The sequence below is a fragment of the Sinohyriopsis cumingii genome, chromosome 17 (assembly GCF_028554795.1).
Source record: "Sinohyriopsis cumingii isolate HCF-2022 chromosome 17, ASM2855479v2, whole genome shotgun sequence".
Taxonomy (NCBI): domain Eukaryota; kingdom Metazoa; phylum Mollusca; class Bivalvia; order Unionida; family Unionidae; genus Sinohyriopsis; species Sinohyriopsis cumingii.
Window position 1 is genome coordinate 15,753,129 of NC_142977.1, and position 17,522 is coordinate 15,770,650.

The following is a 17,522-nucleotide window of genomic DNA, read 5'->3' on the forward strand; positions in this document are numbered from 1 at the left end:
TTATTCTTTGGGGATCATGTTGTCATTTAGCTCATTATTTACCTAATTTTCAAGGCGTACATATAGAAAAAGTTGAATAATTTTTTAAAATGTAAGTCATGATGGGTACAGTGCTCACATTAATGTCACTTTGCAAAAAGCTCATAGGAAACGTAACATGAAAATAAAAGCCAATTTTTGGGACATAATGCAGGAAATGGGGGCCCCAAGTGGCAGAGTGGTCTAAAGCGCTTTCCGTTATGGATCACAACCATCTCATCTCTGTCATGGGTTCGAGTCTCAAATTCGGCTAATGTAGGTATGTGAGAAAGCTTGCCAGCAGCTTCTCGTGGGTTGGTGGTTCTTTCAGGGGTTTTCCCGGGCTTTTCCTCCACCATTAATACTGGCCGCCATGTATAACCTATTGTGTGCTGAAAATGGCGTTAACTCATTCGGCCCCAGCACTGTTTTTAGTATCTCTGCTGATATGCCTCAGAAGCACAAAGCTGTGTCTAGCTGCTTGTGCCCCATAGTTTTTACCTGTTTAAAAACATCGTGCACATGCATTCACTCTTACCTTAATTTCTCTTCTTATATCCAAACAAAATCGACAAAATTTTCACCATTTATTTTAAATGAATTTGTCGACACATTGATGTAATTTTTTCCCTATTTGTCGAAGTCTTTCACAACTTATTTATTCAGTATTTACAAACTTATGTGCAACGTTTATCCGCAAGAACTCCGTCATCATCGCTGTCAGCATCATCATCTTCGGACGATTCAATCTCAGAAACTTCTATGTCCAAATCTAAATCTCACAAAATATCCAACTGCTGAACATATCTTTCCTCAGCTTGCTCAATATTTTCAAGATCAAACCCGAGAAACTCCACATTTTTGCTCTCATCAAAAATCACTCTTCCATCCACCATCATTTACGATTTTTCATGAACAGAACACGTGTAGTTAAACCTCTCTCAAACTTTAGCCCTTGGCTTCTGAACAATTCAAATTTCCACAAATGAAAGTAAAATCATTTCTGATTGGTTTAATAGTTGTTTAGTTCTTGGAATGAACCATTTCTAACCAATCAGAGATGTTGTATCTAACACACATTCATCACGCCTGGAGACGGGATCGGCCATTGAATGCAGTAAACAATTCACGACTACAGGCGGGATCGGCCAATGAATGCAGAAACCGGATCACACCTACAGACAGGATCAGGGCTGAATGAGTTAAACCCTGCAACAACAACAATAATACAGGAAACTTTCTGAAGACGTTGTTTACTAACATTTATGTTTCTTTTCAATTAACTTTGTTCAGCTATTTGTCCAATAACTCTCAAGGTTTAAAATTTTTTTCTTCTTATGGTTGTAGTTATAATGGTCTGGTGACAGAGGCAGTGATTAAGTTAAGGATACTACAGAAACTTTGCTCAGATGTCTTGGATAACAATGCTAATATGTCAACATTGCCCAGTTTGGATGTGTACTTACAGCAGAAAATGTGTTCAGGCCAGTCTAGTCAAGCTTCTACACCACTTCTGACACCAGGATCTACACACCAACAGGTAATGCCTTTCATACTTTACACAGACTAAAGTACTAATACATTCCATGATCCAAAGACCCATTGTAATGCGCTCATTTGCAGGTCTCTGTAGTCTCTAGTTTGAACTGGCACAAGAACCAACACAATAGGTAAATTTCTTTCCAGCTAAACTCAGTCTCGTCCGTCTGCCCTGGATATGACAACTGTATTTTATCTGCTTTGGTTTGTAGCTCAATCTGACACTGAAATGTACATATTCTTTGAGTGTTCTTCATACTAAAAAACTAGGCGTAATATTTTATGACTTTAAAAGATTGAAAAGTCACTAATCAGATATCCCCATTTCAGATATGTTATGGAAAGTTTATTTTAGATAATAGCTTACAAAATGTGTCCTATTCAAATAAGTGGCATGCATATTAACTCTTATCTCTGCATTTTTGCATATTGAGGAAGTACCCATGTTCTGAGGTCTGTGGCATCATCACAGTTTATGATAGCAGACCTGCCAACTCTTTCAATTTTGCCGTAAGTCTTATGAAAATTACCCTTAAAATACGAACGTAGGGGATACTAGCAAAAACTACAGAAAAATTATGGTTACAGAAAACCTGGATAATTGTTCATCCATATTTTATTTAGATCCAGGTTTCATCTTAGAATTAGTGAAATTAGTCAAGGAAACAGACTAACTTTACAGCAGCTCCCCAGATGCTTCAAATTGCACATATTTGTTCATGAGAAGCGTCTGCATAATCAAACTGTTGATATTAGAATTTTTTTAAATTGCATCCAAAAAGTGATGCATGTTTAAAAGTGTTAATAATCATCACGGAAGAATTCGGATTCAGCCAATGTGGGTATGTGAGAAAGCTTGCCAGTAGCTTCTCGTGGGTCGGTGGTTCTTTCCGGGGTTTTACCGGGTTCTTCCTCCACCATTAATACTGGCCGCCATGTATAGCCTATCGCGTGCTGAAAAATGGCGTTAAACCCCACAACAACAACAACAACAACATCACGGAAGAATAGAAAGAAGTATTCAAATTCATGTGAATAAAAGCTGGAACGTTTATTGGACATCACGTGCCAATTTCAGTATGTCTCGTGGCAGGAGATATGATTGCCATTTTTATGTGAAATGGAAAAGGATTTCCGAGGAGTATGTCAAGTTGAGAGATAGCAACAAGCCATTGAGCTACACAGGGTTTGGAACTAGAGTTTGTGCAACTGTACTAGTGGTAAATAAAGTCTTTGCCTACATTACAAACTTTTCGGTTGAACATAATGTTTATCATCGATGCATCAAACTTTTAATTACATTTTCCAGCTTTACAATAGCAGTTATTGATACTTTGTTACACCTTACTGAAAACTGGTCAATCTTAACAAAAAATCAACTGCCTTACTGAGACTGACTCGTCAGGGTTGGCAGGTCTGTGATAGACTGAGATTGGTGATATTGCATAAAAAAGAAACGATCTAACCTTACAATGATACCAAATAATGTATATTTTCTACTTATGTTCGAAAGAAAAAACAGCTGAAATTTTTTTAAAAATTTGACAAGATTTTTTTAAGGCAATCAAATTTCCCATTTTGGAACCAGAGTTGTGTCTGGTTTTTGGCTTCTGTTAGATCTAAAGCAGACTGGTTCAAACAGCACATGGACAGAGAAACCTTTGGATCAAGTAGGGTGAGTTTGAGATTTGGAGAAAAAAGTGGCCTGAACATGAAAACCATGGTTCCATTAAGAAAAAGATTTCTAATCAAAACTGTCTTTTAACACTGAAACAGCTGGAAAAATGAAAATATCTCAGATTCAAATGTGGATGGATGCAATTGGAAGTAGGGAGAAATGTTTCCTATCTCCATATTCAGGTGAAAATGAAATGACATTGTACATTTGTTGTTACAGTCAGTTTAATCAGAGTTTATATTTTGCATGATAGTTAATGTTTACAATGGCTACTGGCAATTGCTAAAAGATTTGCAGATATTAACTAACTAAATAGGAGGATTGTCATAAATTCAAGTATGAATCCAGCTTTAAACTTCTTTCTGTGCAGGGTTTAAAAGTTAGTCACATACTTCATAGTTTTTGCCTCTTTTTAGGTGAATGTAAATCAGCTTTCTGAAATCAGAGATGGCCATCAAGCCTCAACACCATCTTCCATGACTGAGACAGCCAATCAGATGATGTCATACCCCATATCTGTGGCAACTACCTCAATCACAATACAGGGCAGTTCTGAAATCGCCATTAAGAAGTTTCATCAGATATGGGAAGCTATACACCATTGCTGGTAAAAATTTGTTTGTATTCAGATTGTACCTTCAGAAATTCTTGGTTAGTTTGGCTGTTCATTGAGATGTGGGAGTCCTAAGGCAGTAACTTTCTCATCTGTCTATCCATCTATACCTTTATACATAGCTCTGCAGCTCTTGTTCATGGTTGGAACCCATTTGGTTGGTGAATTGCTTATTACATGTAAATGTGCTTTTTAAAGCTTTTGTCTTTTCATAGTCAACTATCACAAGGTCATTGCCAGGGCCCCGAGTGGCAGAGTGGTCTAAATCGCTCACCATTACAAATCACTGCCATCTCACCAGTCTGCTTGGATCGAGTCTCGGGTTCAGCCAATGTGTATATGTGAGAAAGCTTGCCAGTAGCTTCTCATGGGTCAGTAGTTTTTTCCGGGGTTTTCCCGGGTTCTTCCTCCACCATTTATACTGACCGCCATGTATATCCTATCTTGTGCTGAAAAATGGCGTCAAACCCTTTAACAACAACAACAAGGTTATTGCCCTTGTCCCAACAATGCTATATCTCTTCAGCAGAGTCTTCTTGCCAGAATAGTTCAGGAACCATTATTATGTTGCATTTAGACTGTATTTTTGTGCAATTTACACGCATATGTGAATACCTGGTGCAAAATCTTAAGTCCTGTGGGCCATTTTATGGCATAAAGTATCTATAGAGTGTGTTATATTAATTTGTAACGAGTTGTTGATATTTATAATTGCTTAATAATATTCTGGAGAAGTCTTGGTCTTATGGAAATTACCAAACTAAAAATCCCAGAATATTAATCTTACTGTTGATAGACTTTTGTGGAAACTGTCAACCCAGTGGCTTTATGGTAGACTAATTCACAGTGATTTGTAATTGATGAATTTATAGTTTTATCAGGTACTTGAAAAGGGCTAGGCTGGCAGATTTAGCTTTCATTCTGTCATTATTAATATTTTCACCTTTGCAGTGGAAGGAATTGCAGTTTGTATTATTTTATCATGTCATTGGTGAGGAAAGTCTCCTCCTCATCAACTAGGTTTGTATCATCACGATATACAAGGTATTTTAGTGTGGGCATGATCTTCAAATATTAATGAATTGATCTTGTATGTAAATGTAATTGAATTAGCTCAATCCAGCTTATTAAATAGTCTTATATAGATGATAGAAAGGTAGGTAGATATATACATAGATACATAGATAGGTAGATGTAACATTGATAGGTAGATATAACATTGATAGGTAGATATAACATTGATAGATAGATACATATATAGATAATATAAAAGGATTAGGATACTTGAAGATAAACAAACAGTGAAGCCTTAACAAAAACAGAAACCCTGTATCAGTTATTTTCATAGCAAATGCAGTGTATAGCATTGGAAGAAATTTCTACAGAAAGTAGTGTATTCAGAAAGTAGTGTATTCATCCAGATTTCTTGGCCAATAACTCTTGCATCTTGCTGTTGGGCAGATATTTGCAATGCAAGCAATCCTGGACCAACTTGGAATTCTTGTTATTCCTTTTCAGTCATATTTGAGATGTCAGTGTCTTCACTAGACTTACAAGTATATTGTTAAACATTTCTGTCCATGGTTTCTACACCTTCATGTTCCTTACTGTAATTTCATTTTGAATAAAACTGACCTTTGATTGTCTCAGTTTGGGATATAGCATGAGCATACAAATCAGGTGTGAATCTTTTGATCTTATATAGTGCCATGGGCATTGTATTAAGGTGTTAAATTGTTGATCCTATATAGTGCCTAGGGTATTTTATTAAGGTGTTAAATTGTTGACCCTTTATGGTGCCATGGGCATTGTATTAAGGTGTTAAATTGTTGACCCTTTATGGTGCCATGGGCATTGTATTAAGGTGCTAAATTGTTGACCCTTTATGGTGCCATGGGCATTATATTAAGGTGTTAAATTGTTGATCCTATATAGTGCCTAGGGCATTGTATTAAGGTGTTAAATTGTTGACCCTTTATGGTGCCATGAGCATTGTATTAAGGTGCTAAATTGTTGACCCTTTATGGTGCCATGGGCATTGTCTTAAGGTGTTAAATTGTTGATCCTATATAGTGCCTAGGGCATTGTATTAAGGTGTTAAATTGTTGACCCTTTATGGTGCCATGGACATTGTATTAAGGTGCTAAATTGTTTACCCTTTATGGTGCCATGGGCATTGTATTAAGGTGTTAAATTGTTGATCCTATATAGTGCCATGGACATTGTATTAAAGTGTTAAATTGTTGATCCTTTGCAGTGCTATTCTTGACAAGTTCCATAAGGACTGGACGACAAACCCCAACATGGATCCAGAGGAATCTAAAGAAGCCTTTTTCCTTCTTTCCAATCTTGTTCCAGCAGTCCGGGATTTACACCGGGAATTTTCTGTGTTAGTAGTTCAGTCACAAATAACTATCCAAACTTTTCAAGGTACAACCTTTTATGTGAGTTGGCAGTGTTTTCACTGGAATGCTTGACTGATTGAAATGGCCATCCAAACTTTGTGGGGTAAGCCTGTTATGAGAGTTGTTAGTGTTTTCTCCAGAATGTATGATTAATTGAAATAACTCTCCAGAACTTTGTGGGGTAAGCCTGTTATGAGAGTTGTTAGTGTTTTCTCCAGAATGTATGATTTATTGAAATAACTCTGCAGAACTTGGTGGCTTAATACTTTTTATGTGAGTTAGCGGTATTTTTTTCAGAATGCATGATTAATTGAAATAACTCTCCAGAACTTGGTGGGGTAAGCCTGTTATGAGAGTTGTTTGTGTTTTCTCCAGAATGCATGATTAATTGAAATAACTCTCCAGAACTTGGTGGGGTAATACTTTTTATGTGAGTTAGCAGTGTTTTTTTTTTCAGAATGCATGATTGATTGAAATAGTTATCCAACTTGTATGGGGTAAGACCGTTATGGGAGTGGCATACACGCAGTTTTTGGTATCTACACTAGGCAAGGTTGTGCAGTGACATACATACAGTTTTCAGTATCTACACTAGGCAAGATTACATTAGGCAAGGTTGTGCAATGGCATACATACAGTTTTCAGTATCTACACTAGGCAAGATTACATAGGCAAGATTGTGCAATGGCATACATGCAGCTTTTAGTATTCATTGGCAATGTCACATGTAATGATCTGATGATGAAGATAATTTAATTTTTTCCTTTATTGTAAACAGTTATAACACATAAGTAGTTGAAACATACTGTATAAGATCAATTCTTAGATAATTTTCTTCTGTAAACATAAAAAATCCCTAGAAAAATAAAATCTCCCTTTATGAAATGTCAAAAGAGATAATTTCTCTGGATCAAATTTGGTGGGGGAAACCATTTAACTCATTAACCCATGGCGTCTCGTTTAAGTGTCAGGAGGTAGTAGCCTACTTCTGAGTTCTGTAGCGTCAAGGTCATTTAAGATATACAAAAGTGGGTGGTATTATAGAAAGGTGGACGGATGTAGCTCTACAATGATACCAAATAATCTGGACTTTCTAGTTGCACTACAAAATACAGAGGGGAAATTTTTATACCTGATATTTTTTTCACCAAAAATTTGTCACTTGTTGGAATTTGATTTTATGTCCAGATTTTAGAATTTGTGGACTCAGATCTAAGGCAGACCAATCTGAACTGCACACAGACAGGCAGACCTTTTCAAAAAGTAGGATAAAATGGGCATTTGGAATAAAAAGTGGTCTGGATATGAAAATGATGGGTCTGTTAAGCACAAAAAAATATTTTAAAAAATAACTTTTGACCCTTCTGCTCATGCACGAGTGAAATAGCCAATGAAAAACGACGTTCTAACACAACTAAGCATTAGGTTAACTGGAAATCTCTTGGAAGTTGATGTATTAGAATATATTCAGAAATAGCTCCCAAAATGTGTTTCCTACTCGCATTTCAGGCAAAAATGACAAAAACTTCAAGGGTTAATGATTTAATACAGAGTTTGATGTAACCCACAGCCCATTACATATCATGATATGTCCATGTGCTATGACATCATATTGGAGTTAAGCAACTGCAAGTTGTTGTCTCACTTTGCAATTATAATTAGGACATACTGATTACTGTTATGTTGGTATTGTCATTGAAATTACTGGTGTAAGTGTCAGTTTAAGATTTTGCATTTTGACAAGTTTCTCTGCCGTTGTTGTTATGTACAGTTACTAAGCTTGACTGGTGCATTGATCTTGGAGGATACTGCTCACCAAAGGTAAAAGTTGGTCACAGTGACCTAGTTTTAATGCTCCATTAATTTTTGGAATTTTATATTTTAATCGTTATGTTATATTATGTACCTTTTAAAGAATTTGATTATGTTTACCATTTACCTTTTATCTTGTGATACTGCATGTTTGCATTTATTTAGAAGAGTTATCTACATAAAATTTATTGGCAATTCCTTTATCTTTTTCTAGAGTAACTTTTTATGGTACTTTATAGCTAATGTGCCTTTAAACCCTTCACACACACACACACATCTCTAACACTTATGTGTACATTGTTCCCGTGTTTCTGAAACTTTATTGGATTCAGGATTTTTGTATCCACTGTGTTGCTAGAATGGGGTTAAAAGAAATTTGGGTGGCTGGTTGCAGATTGTGAAGAGAGGAAAATAAAATTATTGCACTATAGGATTAAAATGAAAAATTACATAAAAATCTCTTAGCTTGTTTATGCTTCATATTTTAGAATAGTTGTTCAGATGTACCAAAAGATCCAGCCAATAGGTTTTATTTTAGCAGCTGCATATATTTCATCAAAATGAAGTTAGTTATTTTGTTTTCTTTTAAAATAATGGATACTAAAATGCATGAAACTTATATAATAAATTATTGTAACTGTTACAAGCTCTAGTTTGGGTAGACATTAAATATATGAAACTTGTATAATGCAGTATTGTAATTCCTACAAGGAGCTCATTCCATGTTAAATTATTCATCTGGTCTTCGTGATGCTTACATTACTCCACAAATTAGCTACAGAAGTCAGTATTCTTCAGACATCAGTGTTAACATCTGTTTTATTAAGGTTTTGATTCAAGTTTTTGATTTGCCTACATTCCTTAAATCTGCTGCCCTGGTTTTATTTTTGAGATTACTTATCATAAAGCAGAGACAATTTCATACACACACTTATCCCTTTTACCTTGAGGATTGAAGAGTTTTGTTAAAACTGAGTTTCTTGTTTGCTTATATTTCCATAACCTGTTGATAGAATTTGATTCTGCTTTGAATATATTACCAAAAAGAAAAGATATTTCATTATGTAGCATATTTGTACAAAAATAGGTCACAGTGACTACTTTTCATGCTTCATTGATTGTGTTCAGTTTTGCATGTACAGTCATGAAACTTTAGTTGGGTGTTCATGCTGAAGAGTGCTGCTCACCATAAGCAAACATAGGTCATAGTGAATTAGTTTATGTACCCGTGGTTCTGTAATGTAGTCATGAGATCAGATACGTGTATTCGTCTTTGAGGGTACCACTTTTGGTGCTGTCAGCTTTGTATGGTTTTTGAATCGGCCATGGTGGAGCAGTGAAACAGCAATCTGCATATTTTTGTTTCATTAATTTTTTTATTTCCATCATTCCATATGAAGCAAAATTAGTTCAATTGGCAATTTTTTCACTCATCCCTTGGAGTCAGCATTTTGAATGTGGGATCAACATATGGCTGTAATCATTTTGTATCTAATGCCCACTCATTGAGGATTCTATGTTAACTGAGTGTTATTTGTTTCAGGATATCAAATCTACCTCCAGCAGCCATTTACCAGTATCCTCAAGCTGTCTCTTCCATGTGTACACATCTCAACACATTCTTCAGCAGAATGCAGGCTGAGGTAATTCATCTTATCATCAATACAGTTTAACTTAAATTCTTGAAGGGGGTGGGGGTAAAATTTAGCTTGAGTTTCCCAAAATATTCTACAGTTCTCCCTCGCTATACTGTGGTAGTCAGCATTAAGAGCTGCTGACTGAATTATGTACACAACCACATATACTGAATACCATGGTATACACATAACTGCTGATTGAATTATGTACACAACCATATTATACTCAGTACCATAATATACACAGAACTGCTGATTGAATTATGTACACGGTCATATTATACTGAGTATCATGATATACAGAGAACTGCTGACTGAATTATGTACACAACCACATTATACTGAGTACCATGATATACACAGAACTGCTTACTGCATTATGTACACAACCATATTATACTGAGTACCATGATATACACAGAGCTGCTGACTGAATTATATACACAACCACATTATACTGAGTACCATGATATACACAGAACTGCTTACTGCATTATGTACACAACCATATTATACTGAGTACCATGATATACACAGAGCTGCAGACTGAATTATATACAAAACCATATTATGCTGAGTACAATGATATACACAGAACTGCTGACTGGATTATGTACACAACCACATTATACTGAGTACCATGATATACACAGAACTGCTGACTGAATTATATACACAACCACGTTATACTGAGTACCATGATATACACAGAACTACTGACTGAATTATGTACACAACCACATATACTGAGTACCGTGATATACACAGAACTGCTGACTGAATTATGTACACAACCACGTTATACTGAGTACCATGATGTACACAGAACTACTGACTGAATTATGTACACAACCACTTATACTGAGTACCATGATACACACAGCTGCTGACTGAATTATGCACACAACCACTTATACTGAGTACCATGATATACACAGAGCTGCTGACTGAATTATATACACAACCATGTTATACTGAGTACCATGATATACACAGAACTACTGACTGAATTATGTACACAACCACATATACTGAGTACCATGATATACACAGAGCTGCTGACTGAATTATGTACACAACCACATTATACTGAGTACCATGATATACACAGAGCTGCTGACTGAATTATGTACACAACCACATATACTGAGTACCATGATATACACAGAGCTGCTGAGTAAATTATATACACAACCACATATACTGAGTACCATCATATACACAGAACTACTGACTGAATTACGTACACAACCACATATAATGAGAACCATGATATACACAGAACTGCTGACTGAATTATGTACACAACCATATTATTCCTTGGATTCACACATAAAAAACTTTTATCAGTAATCATCTTCTTAGCTGGGCATTGTTGTCACTAATCACTGTGACTGTTGGCAGTGCTGCTTTCAAGCTAAGAGAGCAGTCTATCTTTCATACAGGGAGAAAGGCCTTTCTTCTTCAAAGAATGCCTGGCATATAGGTAGGATGCTCGGCATTCTTTCTATTAGTATTCTCCTAATGTGATTTGAGAATGTATTTGAAGGAGAAAGTAAATTTTGGGGTAAACTATGCTTCTTCGAGAGTACTTAACAGATCACGTGACTTTGAAACCCTCTCAACCTCCCTGCCACATGAGCATCTTTGTTCTATTGTTCAGCTTAAAAGTAGCAAGACTGGAGGATGTAAGGGTAGGTATGTGCAAGAATTACTGCTCTTAATCTATAGGATATAGAATGGAGAAAATGATTATCATCATTTGGAGGGCTGGATTTGGGAGGTAGTAAGCATACATTTCTAATGTTAATGTGATGGGTAAGTATTGATGAAACTTAATTTACTTAAAAAATTTCTTTTTTTTGCATTGTCACTTGAGACATTCACCATCTGCAGTTGTCAATTTTGTGGTAGGCTTGCACTTGGGGCAGGAAGAGCCATTCACGTTTTGGGGCCAACATGTCCAGTGTGTCAAGGTCATTGCTACTCAAAGAGCAGAATAATTGTTTTACAGTAATTCTTGACCAGACATTGTGGATGCCTTGCATTTAGGGTAATATAAGACCTATAGAAGCTTAGTTCCAGAGCCTGTGGTCATGGTAAGTCTAATAACAAGATAATGGTTTCTGCACACTAAGTGCATTTAAGGCCAGTATATAAACAATGGTCAGATAGATCATTAGGAAGCTTGTTAAACATGGTCTTCATCTAAAGATGTACTTATTGACAGATCTTTGTGCTGCATACATTTTTGTAAGCAATATTACCATTTTAATGTACAGCTTGATATAGATTATGACAGGGGAGCCCTGAATGGCCAAGTGGTCTAAAGCGCTATCCGTTACGGATCACTGCCATCTCACCTCTGTCTGCGTAGGTTCGAGTCTCGGATTCAGCCAATGTGGGTATGTGAGAAAGCTTGCCAGTAGCTTATCGTGGGCCGGTGGTTCTTTCCGGGGTTTTCCCTGGTTCTTCCTCCACCATTAATACTGGCCGCCATGTGTAGCCTATCGTGTGCTGAAAAATGGCATTAAACCCTGCAACAACAACAAAAGATTATGACAGAATTTGCAACTACTGTTGCTGTTTTCATTGGATTGCGGTCAGATTTAATATTATGGTCAGCATTAGAAGATATGCATGTTGACCAGTCATTGCACTCCCATAAAATTGTTTTCATTTTTTGTGAAGTCGATTTTTAAAAACTGTTGCTTTGATTGAGGATTTCCAGTGGAATACAGGGTGTCATGATACCAATATTTTTGATGCATGCTAGTTAAAATATTACTTTAGTTTGCTTGTGGAATGCATTCACAGAAAGAAAAGATCATGAATTAGTTTTTTCTGTGCAGTTTTAATAAATGAAATAAGTAATGATAGATCAAATAAATCAGATTTCTGCAGATTTGTTTGACATCTGTAAATTTCAGAATTTTGCAACAGCATGAATGTTTCTGAACTATTACATTCACATTGTGATTCATTTCTTTTTCTTCAAATCCTTTTTCTTTTTGCCAAAGTGCAAGCATTTCTGGTGCTTGCATTGAATTCTCTCTCTTGGTCCATCAGTCTCTCCACCCCTCTGTTCCACATATTCTCTGATACTTTTGACTATACTGTGAACTGGAATGTGAGTGCAATTTTTGGAATACTGCACCTTTTAGTAAAAAATTGTTCACTGTTACTATATCTCAGGCTCCTTTGTCCTGCATTTAGCTCATTTTCGCAGACACTATTGCCTTCAGTATCATATTATTTTATACATACAGTCTAGATGCATCATGTGGAATACTATAACTTTCAGTCAAAACTAGGTCACTGTGACCTGTATTTCATAGTCCCGTGAGCTGTGTTCACATTGTGTTCAGCTTTCTTTTTTGACACTATTGTCTGGAAAGCATGGTAAAAGGATTCATAGATGCATGATATATTAAATGAGTAACACACCACTTAAGCAAAATACTTTAATAGCTGGCCATGCCCACTTATGTACTTCACTTGTTCCCACCGTAATAAAATATAAAAAGAAGTTTCTAAATTGATTGGATTTATTTATGTTTCAGGATCCAGAAGAACCTGTTGCAGAAATCCATTTAGCGACCCTGTTTTCACAAGAGGACAAGCGGTAACTAGAATTTGATGATAATATTCAGTCCTAGAATATAATTTAATTTACTTTGTACCCATATGGACTAGTAGATTAAGAAATTTAGAAGTTTTGATCAAACTTCACTAGTCCTTTGTCACTAGCTTACTGATAACTGCTGAAATCTGACTGTACAGAAGGACTGTTGAAAATAATACAAAAACTACTAGTTTGAAAGGAAATTTATTAGCCTCAAGTTAGCAGAATTCCTAGCATTTCAGGTTCAGAATTCAGAATGTTTCATGGCAGTTTTATTTTTGTGTATGATGTTTTTTTTACAGCTGCAAAACTAAAAACTTGATTTACATTTTATTTCAGTACGAAATTGCTAGGTATTTCAAGATATTTTAGACAATTTTGTATAGATATGGTCAAAACTGACACAAAATTTCATACATCATGGTGATCTGATGATAAACCTATCAGATGGTGCATTAAATCTGCACATATAGTAGCTTTGATTCACGGCATTTATTTTGTGTTGGCCATTATTTGTCAGCTACATTAGAGACTTCACTACTGAATGCTTTGTTTGGCATAGTGTGCTTCACCTCTGAATCATTGTTAGGCCTAGTGTTTCACACTGAATGCATTGTTAGGCCTAGTGCTTCACACTGAATGCATTGTTAGGCCTAGTGCTTCACACTGAATGCATTGTTAGGCTTAGTGCATCACACTGAATGCATTGTCAGGCTTAGTGCATCACACTAAATGCATTGTTAGGCCTAGTGCTTCACACTGAATGCATTGTTAGGCCTAGTGCTTCACACTGAATGCATTGTTAGGCCTAGTGCTTCACACTGAATGCATTGTTAGGCCTAGTGCTTCACACTGAATGCATTGTTAGGCATAGTGCATCACACTGAATGCATTGTTAGGCCTAGTGCTTCACACTGAATGAATTGTTAGGCATAGTGCTTCACTGAATGCATTGTTAGGCCTAGTGCATCACACTGAATGCATTGTTAGGCCTAGTGCTTCACACTGAATGCATTGTTAGGCCTAGTGCTTCACACTGAATGAATTGTTAGGCCTAGTGCTTCACACTGAATGCATTGTTAGGCATAGTGCTTCACACTGAATGCATTGTTAGGCCTAGTGCTTCACACTGAATGAATTGTTAGGCCTAGTGCTTCACACTGAATGCATTGTTAGGCATAGTGCTTCACACTGAATGAATTGTTAGGTGTAGTGCTTCACATTGAATGCATTGTTAGGCCTAGTGCTTCACACTGAATGCATTGTTAGGCCTAGTGCTTCACACTGAATGAATTGTTAGGCCTAGTGCTTCACACTGAATGCATTGTTAGGCATAGTGCTTCACACTGAATGAATTGTTAGGCCTAGTGCTTCACACTGAATGCATTGTTAGGCATAGTGCTTCACACTGAATGCATTGTTAGGCCTAGTGCTTCACACTGAATGCATTGTTAGGCCTGGTGCTTCACACTGAATGCATTGTTAGGCCTAGTGCTTCACACTGAATGCATTGTTAGGCCTAGTGTTTCACACAGAATGCATTGTTAGGCCTAGTGTTTAACACTGAATGCATTGTTAGGCATAGTGCTTCACACGGAATGCATTGTTTGGTATAGTGCTTCACACGGAATGCATTGTTTGGTATAGTGCTTCACACGGAATGCATTGTTTGGTATAGTGCTTCACACTGAATGCATTGTTAGGCCTAGTGCTTCACACTGAATGCATTGTTAGGCCTAGTGCTTCACACTGAATGCATTGTTAGGCCTAGTGCTTCACACTGAATGCATTGTTAGGCCTAGTGTTTCACACTGAATGCATTGTTAGGCCTAGTGCTTCACACGGAATGCATTGTTTGGTATAGTGCTTCACACGGAATGCATTGTTTGGTATAGTGCTTCAAATTGTGGTCACATTATAGCTAGTATTTATATGTCAGTTACATGAGAAGCTTCACCAGTAAATGCATTATATGGCGTAGTGCTTTAGTTGTGGCCACTTTCTAAGTAGTATTTACAGGCTAGTTTAGTTAGAGGTTCCAGCAGTTAATACATTGTTTGGCAAAGCACTTAATTGTGGCCACTTTGTAGTATTGAGTAGGTATATGTCAGTTACCTCAGAGGATTGGCTCTTATATGCATCGCTTGGCATAGTGCTTCAGTTGTGGCTTCTGTATATTTAGTGCTGATCTATCAGTTACACAAGAAGCTGCACTAGTATTATGCATTATTTGGCATAGCACTTCAAATTTTTGACACTTTGTACCTAGTATTTGTATACTGGAATGTGTATTGTTTGGCATTGTGCTTCAGTTTTGGCCACTTAAGTATTTTTATGTTAGTCACATAAGAAGTTTCACCAGTCTATGCATTGTTTGGCATAGTGCATCAGTTGTGGTCACTTTATAATTAGTGTTGATAGGAGAGTCACATAAGAGGTTTCACCAGTATATGCATATGTTGGTAAATTGCTTCAAATTGTGGCCACCTTGTACCTGGTATTTATGTCAGTTATGTTAGCAGCTTCACTGATACAGGCATTGTTTGGCATCATGCTTCAGAATGTGGCCAGTATGTAAATAGTATTGTACTCTAACAGATATGATGAAAGTTTTATATATATATATATATATATATATATATATATATATATATATATATATATATTGATAACTACTGTGACTTAATTAGTGGTTGTGGGGTGAAAGTGTCAAAGGATTTTATGACTGCTGTAAATTTAAGGGATCCAGCTAACCATTATCCATCTTTGGAAAACAACAGGACTATTTTCCCAATCCATAAATTTAGGTACTTACTGATCATGTCATTGAAAAAAGTGTGACGAGTTAAACCTATAAAATAAACAGTTTATTGTTTGTTGATTATTCTTATTTTAAGCATTGTTCTAAAATTTGTTTATGCATCAGAATATCGCTACAACATTTTGAAATATCATTTTAACAACATTTTGACTTCTGCTCTATGTTAGTCTCCTTGACTCACCTGTCATTTTGAAAACTAATTATCTTGTCTTTTTGTCACAGGTGAATCTGTCAGTAAAGCAGTTAGCATTAGTAATTGGATTACACTGATATTTTTAGGGCATCCTTCCTTTTCCTTCCCTGTAATATTTTATTTAGTGAAACAAGGCTTTTGGTATGTAAAAAGAAAGATTCACAGGTTAACGTAATGTTCAGTGAAGTCTGTTCTGGATTTACCATTTTAAATATATACACATTTCGTAAAGGTCCAATGGTTTATAGGAATCCTCAGCAGCTCAGTTAGCAGTGTTATACTCCAGTTCCAGTGATTTACTTTTCATGCCTTTATCTGAGAAATAAAGTTTCAGTGTAATTTGATATAGCTTTTCAGCTCATTGGATATTTGTCTCTTTATTGAAACAATGTACTTTAATGATTTTCTTATAGTATATTAACCTTGCAACCATTTACTTGTAAGGACTTTGTTTCAGAGTACAATTTGTACAAGACTATAATTCAGAGTTTAATTGTGGTTATATGAGAAGTTTACATTGTGAATCTACTCATGGATTCTGCAGATTCTTTTGGACTTGATCAGCTTCATTTTACCATGTGTGACAACTGCAGATTTTTTTACAATGCCATACTTGAACATTGTTGAAATTGCACGTGCTCGAGTACATCTTTTGTGTTAGAAAACACAATTCTCTCTCTCTGTCTCTGTCTCTGTATATATGTGTGTGTATATATATATATATATATATATATATATATATATATATATATGTATATATGACTACTTGCATATAATTTATATACCTTGTGTTGAAACCACTCCAGCGGCCTAAGTGGTTAGAGCATCTGCCTTGGATGTGGGAGGTCACTGTCTCTATATTGGTCCATATGGGCCATCATACTGTGTACTGGTATAGGAATCTGCATAGTACTGTTATGACCAAAAATAGTAGCAATGAGGTGACATTGATGCAGCAGTCTTGTATGGATCTACTGAACCAATGGATACCATCCTTTATCAGCTACTTCTTATCTGCTGTTAAATAGTTCTGACTGAGAATTAAAGAAATTTGATAGCATCTGCATTGTCGACAGACTCTTTGATGACTATTGCTGGCCCGAGACAGTTGCTTGGCCAAAACCATTGCCCATCTAACCTCCATTCAAACACATGTTCAGTACTTAAACAGTCTTATTGTC

The 17,522-nt window shown here is 36.2% G+C and overlaps 1 protein-coding gene across 1 annotated transcript in view; it reads left to right on the forward strand.

Annotated features, from left to right (window-relative positions):
- The window catches only part of LOC149777805 (uncharacterized), a 100,881-nt gene that overhangs the window by 68,733 nt on the left and 14,626 nt on the right, over positions 1-17,522 (forward strand). The window contains exons 19-23 of the mRNA XM_089938857.1: positions 1,366-1,558; positions 3,652-3,842; positions 6,106-6,237; positions 9,609-9,708; positions 13,266-13,327. Of these exons, the coding sequence (XP_089794983.1) occupies positions 1,366-1,558; positions 3,652-3,842; positions 6,106-6,237; positions 9,609-9,708; positions 13,266-13,327 (678 nt within the window). The remainder of the gene's footprint in view (positions 1-1,365; positions 1,559-3,651; positions 3,843-6,105; positions 6,238-9,608; positions 9,709-13,265; positions 13,328-17,522) is intronic.